This window comes from Acromyrmex echinatior, chromosome 10 (assembly GCF_024713525.1).
Source record: "Acromyrmex echinatior isolate Ae372 chromosome 10, ASM2471352v2, whole genome shotgun sequence".
Classification (NCBI taxonomy): Eukaryota; Metazoa; Arthropoda; class Insecta; order Hymenoptera; family Formicidae; genus Acromyrmex; species Acromyrmex echinatior.
Window position 1 is genome coordinate 1,968,481 of NC_141861.1, and position 8,503 is coordinate 1,976,983.

An 8,503-nucleotide genomic window follows, 5' to 3' on the forward strand; every position below is an offset into this window, starting at 1 on the left:
TATATATATATATATATATATATATATATATATTTGTAGGTAAACAACGTAAAACGGAGCGAAAATAAAATGGATAACATAAAAAACAAAACATAAAAACATAAACATAGTGCCACGAAGTGACAAATTATTATTTACAAAATTATTCTGACCATTGATAAACCGATGTCTAGCTGTCACCCAGGATAACTTCTTATCTGCATGGAAAACTAGGTATGTTCGGCATTATTTATATCCCTTCGGAAATTTCGCAGCTAATATACGATTTTTAATATTACTTTCTAATACGTGCAGTCAGTCAATATCCAACATTTCTTTCTGATCTAATTCAATCACAGCATTTAACTGAAATGTATGTATCTCGTGTCTTGTCGATACAATTTTATCTACATTGTAATATACAATAATATATTATCGTTCCCTTACTTCAAAATAGCACGTGTGTTGTTCCTTCAAGATTTTCAAAGAGATTGTAATATCTTCTACAAAGTGATACATTTTGAATTGTATCGTTTTTGTAACTAAAAAAGAAAACTATAGAGATCATTTAGGGATAAGTATATTCTTTTAAAATAAAAGAATGATATGTAATCTACCCCGAGTATACTTTCTTTACAACAATGAAAATGATCGAGGAAACATAAAGAAGAAAATACATGACATTAATCTGTATATCAAACTTCCGTTATATTAATTATTTGAAATAAGCCGAAAACAAATAATACAAAAATAATTGCGTAATATTACAGTCTATGTTCTTCTCGTAACAATTAATTCATTTGTGGCGCAGAATTAAATGACTAATAAATAATAAATTCGGGAGAGATCAGTTGGAGGAGTCAACCCAATGACAGGTCTTTTGCAATTTAGTTTAAGATAGTACTGGAGCAATCGCGGCGATTGAAAATACGCGGAAATGCCAGTTATATAGCATGATTCATCACTTGAATGTTCCAGTGAGATGCATTGCGATTTAAGATCACAGTTTCGCCTAAAGCAGATGGGAAGCTGTGTACGGATGACGCCTGCGGGTGATCCATATGAATAATGATTGGAAAGATCAATTCTACTGATATTTACGTGCCACCATACTTTCCCTTTCTCCCATATTTGCAAGTTTATCAAACATTCAGTCAAATTCGTTTAATGATTACCTATTATAGCATTGTAGTTTGTTACATATTCGACTCAATTATTTTTTAAACGGTGCAAAATGATCTTTTTGCGTTAAAGTATTAATAATTAGTTAATTCGTTTATATTCTACAATAGACAGATTTTTAACACGTGGGACAAGATACAAACAATGCTCGAACACTGCTTGAAATGAATACTCTCAAAAACTTTTAGAGTGAATCTCACTGTGAAGAGTGAAATCTCGTTCAAGATAGAAAACTGAGGCTCTCTTTTTTAAGATTGATTAAATTTTCACTCTTTAGAGTGAGATTCTACTCGAAAGAATTTAAAGAGTTACGAGAGAAGAGAGAGATTATATTAATTTATTTACTCTTGGGAGTAGAAAAAGAAAATAGAGACAGATTATATAATAACATTAAAAAAATGAATAAAAAAAATTTCAGTTTTAAAAAATCAAAAACCTTGGAAAAATAGAATTTAATAAAAAAAAATGTCAGAAAAATTAAATTTAATGTATCTGATTTAATATATCCTAACAATATCAAAAGTCATTACATTAGCATATTACGATGTGCGATAAAAATTGTGTATCTAATGAATTAGTTTTCACGTTTAAATATATCTCGTGTAACTTACAATGATCTCTACATCCCAATTTCATATGTTTCCAACAATATTGACAGTTTGTCAGAAAAAAAGTTTAAAAGTAACCGATGTGGGAGACAAAGCTTTGAGGACCAAAGAAAGACCATTTCGACCCGGCGAAGAAAAAAACGCTCTCGTTCATGGCTCCGAGCACGCGGACAACAAATGATCGCGCACGCAAACAGACATATGTTGACAAACGGAACGACTTAATTATCCATTGTCACTTGGCGTGAGAAAATTACAAAATTCGATTCTTCACTTTTTTTTTAATTGCTTGGAAAGAAAAATGTATGGATTAAATAAGATCTGTCCGAAAAGTCGTATAAAAAAATTATTTTATTAATACATACTTGATCGCATTAAAAAAAATAACTATTGTGCAAAAATGATGCTGAAATTGTTAATCTAAACGAAAACAAATTATTTACAGAATTGTAATTTATAGAATTACAAAGGCACTAACATATTTCTTTAAAAGAAGGAAAAAAAAACCGGTAATAAAAAATATTAATTCTTACGTTTTTTGAAGATAAATTTTACGAACACCCTGTATACTGTGGTACTGACCTGCCTCTGTAACGCTATCGTCCTGACCTATGTCTATGGCGCTATGATGCTGAACTTGTCTTTAAATTACTGACCTATCTCATCTATTTAATCAAGTATATTTAACAGGCTTAAACCAAGAGTCAACGAGATAACGAATATATGTGTAAAAGCTTCATTTCTTTTTGGACGCTCAATGCACAGTTAGGTAGTTGTATAAAATTGAAGTACGACAAATCGAAATCAATCCGACAGTAAAGATTAAAATGTATATTCTACGTGTTTCTAATGAATCAACCCCTTCGTTAACCTCGTTATCACGAAAAATATAAAATCCAAAAGGAATATCCGCAATATGTCGCATCGCATATGATATCTGAGCCGAACGGATTCGATCGCAATGGGTCTCTATTATGTAAGAAAAATATCGTTATCTTTGCCCTTGCGTGCCCCATCAGCGGAGATATAATAGTGCAAAGTCCGAAATCGCGCGGCGTGTTTAATAATTAGTTATTATCTGCCACACTCTCGCGACACTAAGATTTATAGAGTTAGACGCGATCTTAGCGACTCTTATGATTAATTTCGATTATTGACACTACTGACAGATGCGTGACAATACAGGCATAACTGAAACATCCGAGCGTCCGAATAATGACAGTAACATTTACAATCACGTCATATAAAATCTAAAGAATTTGCTACATTAATCACGGATTGCAATCTAAGTAATTTGTCAAGTATAATTTTTTGATACAATAGAAATATTAATAAAAATTAATACAAAAAAATAAATAAATAAAAAACGTATTTTTTAATTTAATTTCTTTATTGAATTTAAAGTGAGGCGTTTCGTGAAAAAAACGCATCGCGGTCTCTCTCTCCTTTAGGAAAAGATAATTTCATCGGCGGCGTAAAATCGCCGCGGCCGAATCGTACCACGTCACGCGGGAGAGAAATTATTCGAGTAGAGCAGATCTGATAAAGTGCCGGAGAACCGCTTTCATTCGGACTTTCGAAAACGTGCGACGCGCGACACGATACGCGGCGTCGCGATTGAACCCCTTTAATTGCTGCCTATACAAGTCGCGAGGAACGGAAAACCGGTCCAGGTGCAGATAGCTAAGTACGCTCGGCTTCCGCTGAACATTATCGCTCGAGCGAGTGTAACGAGTCGACTTTTCTATCGGATGCTAATTAAGGGTGAGTCGGCAAACTGAAACGAAAAACTGGAACAGCGAAAACGGCAAACTGGCTCGGCGATTAAGTCGAAACAGCGCGTGCTTTCCGTCGATGATCGATGAAAGCTTCCACGTGCAAGTACTCGAGTTTTTTTATCACGTCAAATGGCCTTAGTCGATGTATCGAACGAGGAATCAACGTGACGTGCTCATCAGAAAAATCACGACGGTAGTTAGTTGCAAAAATAAATTAGCAATTCTCGGAAAATAAATCGGAAAGCATCAAAAATACTTTATACAGAGATAGATGAGCTGAAAGGTTTTTTTTTTGGCAAAGTATTTAAAAAATTCGCAATCGTGATTTTCGAAGAAAAAAGATAAGTAAAAGTACATATAAGTATAAAAAAAATGTATAAATAAAATAACAAAAGAAATAAAAAAATATAAGTAAAATATTCTTTTCTCTGTAAAATATATGAATAGAAAACACGAATGTATTTGACGCGAATTGAAAAAAAGAAGGTACTGCTCATTTCTGATGGATCGGCAATTTTTTGCTCCGGTAAAAATGACGCGTTAACGTTTTTTTTTTCGGAGTACAAATTCGTAAATGCTTTTTCCGATGAAGATGTAAATAGACACGAAAAACGTACATGTCGCACATATTCGAGATGAGTTTAAAATCGACAGAAGGCACCGTACGTGTTTTTGATAAAATCACTGAAAACTTGCACGCGAATCTTTCTCATGGAAAAATAAATAGGAGCAAAAATATCTGAGAATAAATAACGAATAGACGAAAATAGACAATATGAAGTATCCCCGAATATTCGTATCCTTCATTCATTCTAGAAAAAAACAGAATTTGCCGACTATTTATAAATCAAATAAAATTTCCGAGCGATTAATTGACATAATCGTTTCAATACAAGATATAATATATTATATTCTTATAATATAATATATACATAACATAACCTTGGCCATAAATATAAAAATACCTTCAAAAATTGACATATCTATCGAAAATTACATTTCAATAAAACGTTTTATTAAAAAAATATTTATTTTTATAACAGTTTATTTTGTTAATACTTTTTACTACAGCCAATAAGCCTTTTAAGAGAATAAATTGAAAGTGCCTTATACTTAACAGCTAAGGCTGTATATCGTCTACGTAGCTACAGTAATATTATTAAAATGTAATGTTTACGCGAGAGAAAATTCACGCGACTGGAAAGAAAAAAAACAGATTAGGAGAGACGATTCGTGCGTCGTATTTTGCGCTTGCCAGAAAGATTCCAGAAAGATTCGCGCGCGCGCGCGTAAGTATAGAATCCGCGTCGTAAAGTGCGTCAGATCGAGTCTGTTTCGTGCGTATATGTTTCCGCTCGCGTGCGGAGCAACGCGATCGTCTTGCCGGCAGTCCCGTCACGGTTCGTAAAGAGCCTTTTAAAAAGCGCAACACGGGCAAATCGGATTCCTATGAGCAAGCGCACGCGTCATACTCATTCCCATCGATTCCCGATAAACTCGAGGCAGGTAGGTAGGTAAGGTTCGATGAACCGACCGTGCGCGTGAAACCGCGCACAAGTACACGGTCCCGCTAATTATAGAAGTTACATGTTAATCTTGTTACTCGTATTTATATTCTACGTTTTAGTCGCTCGTGAATTCTCTCGCTACAGTTTCCCTAAGTTATCCATTAAGTTTCATGCAAACTTATGGTCATCGAGTCGAGAGAGAAGTCGAGATGAGAGAGAGAGAGAGAGAGAAAGGGAACACAAGTAACTCAACGTACGTTGTACACATACCGATTGTTGTCTTTGTCTTTGTATATTTTCCTGTTTGGTTTTCCGATCCCATTATTGGGTCACAGTATACCATACGTATCAATTCTTTAGAGCCTCCTCGGGGAGTAAAGGCTCGCTTATGTTTTTGCATTTGATAGTAGTTTGCATTCTTACTACTCTTTAGAGTTTGTCAACATTCGAGGGGTAAACAGTCTACAGTTTAACGCGGAACGCGAAAAAATCGCGTTTACGAGGCGCAGGTGGGATCGAACCCGGATCCACAGATCACGAATCAATCGCACTGAACGACAAGCCATATCGATTGTTCGTATGCATTGTAGCAGTATTAGTGTAGTACATTCTCAGTATACATTATCAGTAGTTCGCAATGCCGTATATTCAATACGGCGTTCGAGCTTTACGCCGAGAATTAAGATTCACGTGGACAATAATTGATAGAATCAAATCCACGTAATTCAAGTTTGCGCGAACAATCATTGAGTCTTTTTAATCTACTAGTACGATTAAAAACAGAACCTTATTCAGTAAACTAAACAATAACACAACATCGTATTGGAAAAAGAGCTTGGTTATATTAATTGAAATTCTGATGAGAAATGTATATATTAAAATGTTCTGAGAATTGTATCTATTATAATTTTAGTCAAGGTAAAGGCAAAATTCTAATTGATATAATGATCTTCTGATTCGTTCAATTTTTCTCAATGCAATTTCATACTCTCTCTCTCAATATAAATCTACTCTCTAAAGTCTTTGAAATGGAAGAATCTCAATTTCAAAGAGTGAAAATTGAGCTAGCCTTCAAAAAAAGTGGCTTCAATTCTTTTTCAATTCTTAAGAGTAAGATTCATTCTAAAAGTTTTAGAAAGTAATACAAAACACATGTTGTACATAATAGTTACACTGTGAAATTATAGCATCGGCGTTATGTTATTGTCATGTTACTGGATATAAATTCTGCAATGGACAAAGCGTCGTGTCGGGACCGACACGACTGCCGGCCGGCCGGCTCAACGTAAACGGTTTCTTTTAATGTGAACCTAACAGATCATCTGGGATATTTGAGAAAACGTGAGTTATTGCAAAATATTATATATGTTACTTTTTTCCTTTTTTATTCATACTTTCTAAATTCTTTTTGGAATGATCTTATTCTATTATTCTATTGTGAAGAAAAATCTCTCTTATTCTAAAGAATAAAAATTGAAGGTCTCGTTACTTATTTCCTTTGTAATATTTGTTTGATTTCTACTTTTTTTCCAGAAAAATTACGAGTAAATTCATATTCTTAATGTTCTCAAAAATACTGATAAGCCAGAAAACAGTCAATATTCAATACCATTGTTTAACTTCAAAGTGATACAATTAAAAAAATTAAGTTCTTCAGAAAAAGGAAAAATTATTTTTCAACTTAATAGAAAATTATTGACCAATCAAATAATATCAGTAAAAATAACATTAGAAATATGATCAAATGGCTGGAGGCGAGCAAATAACAGGTGACTATTTTCCAAATTAAGATCGAACCTTCACATGCATTGTTTTAGTTTACGAAGCAACGTATAATCAATAAGTCCGAGATTCAATTAATTCTCATTCGACTTGATAAGATTTAGATCTCGATTAAAAGTTAAGAAATTGAAAGCTTCGAAAATATCGCAATAAAAATTCTCCGCAATGAATATTCGGCATTAAAAAAGAAAAACTTACAATCATTTGGTGACAACAATAGTTGCAACTGCTGGTAAAGTTGCTGCTGGTGCTGCTGGTGTTGTTTCTGCTTCCTCGTGCACTCCAACAACGTTTGCAATCGTTCTTCCAACTCTTGCTGATCGTGCAATCGATCCCGCAGCTGTTTACGAAAGAGGTGGTAATAATTCACATCTGCAAAATCTTTGTCGTCGTGGACCTTCGTGACTACTGTAGGTACGATTGGCAACAACATCGTTGTTTCCATTTATATACTTGTTAAAGGCTTTAATCTCGATCGATCGATCAACACACCGCACTTCACCGAGGACAAGTTTCTCTCTAGCGATATCACACTGCGATGCACTTCACTTTCAAAGCGAACCCACTCACGGGTCGAGAGGAAAAACTCAGAAAAACACTCTATTTACATATGTGTGTATCTCTCTTTGTTTATTACTCCCCCATTTGTTACTCTTCGCGCGCGACTCAAGAACGTGACACTATCGCGAACAGCGAAGCTGCTCGGCACGCGTACGCGTGTGCGTGTGCGTGTGCGCGAATTCGCGAGAGTCGCCGTACGTTACGTACGTACAATCGTGCGTGCGTATGTATGTGTATATACGTGAGTGTGTTCGGGGTGGGGGGGAACGAAAAAAAAAAGCGTTTATTATAATATTCGGTGATCTTGTCGTTTATACATCCTGCTCGTTTTACTATCACTGACAGTGTCGCACCGAAACGATATATTATTACCGCGATCACTACTACTAGTACTAGTGTTGTAAGTGATGTCACTGTCGCTACCTCTGCTGCCACTGTCGTACTGTGTCAGACGAGGGATGAATTTCATTATCGGCGCGCGCGCAACACTCCGGCGACACTCTTAGGCACCTACCGGCTTTACCTCGATCTCTTGGCACTGTCACGCGTACTGTCAGACCCGGCGAGCGTATAGCGTACCTCACCTTGCGGCAGGTCAGACGAGACTGAAGTGACTGAACTCACTGAACGTTCGCATGCAGCGATCTTCCATCTTACGAAGATGTCCCCACCCGTTGGCACTGTCGCCACCGCTGCCTCGACAGGGGCGGCGTCCACTCTCAGGGCGCCTGCGTCCACTAGCGTTTCGCTAGGACGATATTTTTCCAAAACATCCACCAATACGATATTTTTTCAAAATAGTGGAGGAAAAATCCTTTATGCTATTGGTAGAGATAAGTCGAAGAAATGAATAACAATACATGGTCTCCTACCCGATCTCCCGAGCTGTCCTTTATCTTTTCTCTAAGCTATGAACTCAGGTACTATTTTTTGATTAATGATCAGTGTACAAAAAAGAGAGAGAGATGCTATACATATGTTCGGAATTTAGTTAAGGTCCGAGCACAGACTTTTGCAATTAAATAATTAGAGTTGTTTATTTTACAGTTTTTCTATATTTTTTCTCAATTTCTCTTTATAATTTTTTAATATTTGTTAATTATTT

At 35.5% G+C, this 8,503-nt stretch overlaps 1 protein-coding gene across 1 annotated transcript in view; it reads right to left on the reverse strand.

Moving 5' to 3' along the window:
• Myc (bHLH transcription factor Myc) overlaps window positions 1-8,041 on the reverse strand; it is a 39,965-nt gene extending 31,924 nt beyond the window's left edge. The window contains exon 1 of the mRNA XM_011067411.2: window positions 7,036-8,041. Within this exon, the coding sequence (XP_011065713.1) occupies window positions 7,036-7,282 (247 nt within the window). The 5' untranslated portion in view covers window positions 7,283-8,041. The remainder of the gene's footprint in view (window positions 1-7,035) is intronic.
• Between the last annotated feature and the right edge of the window lie 462 nt (window positions 8,042-8,503).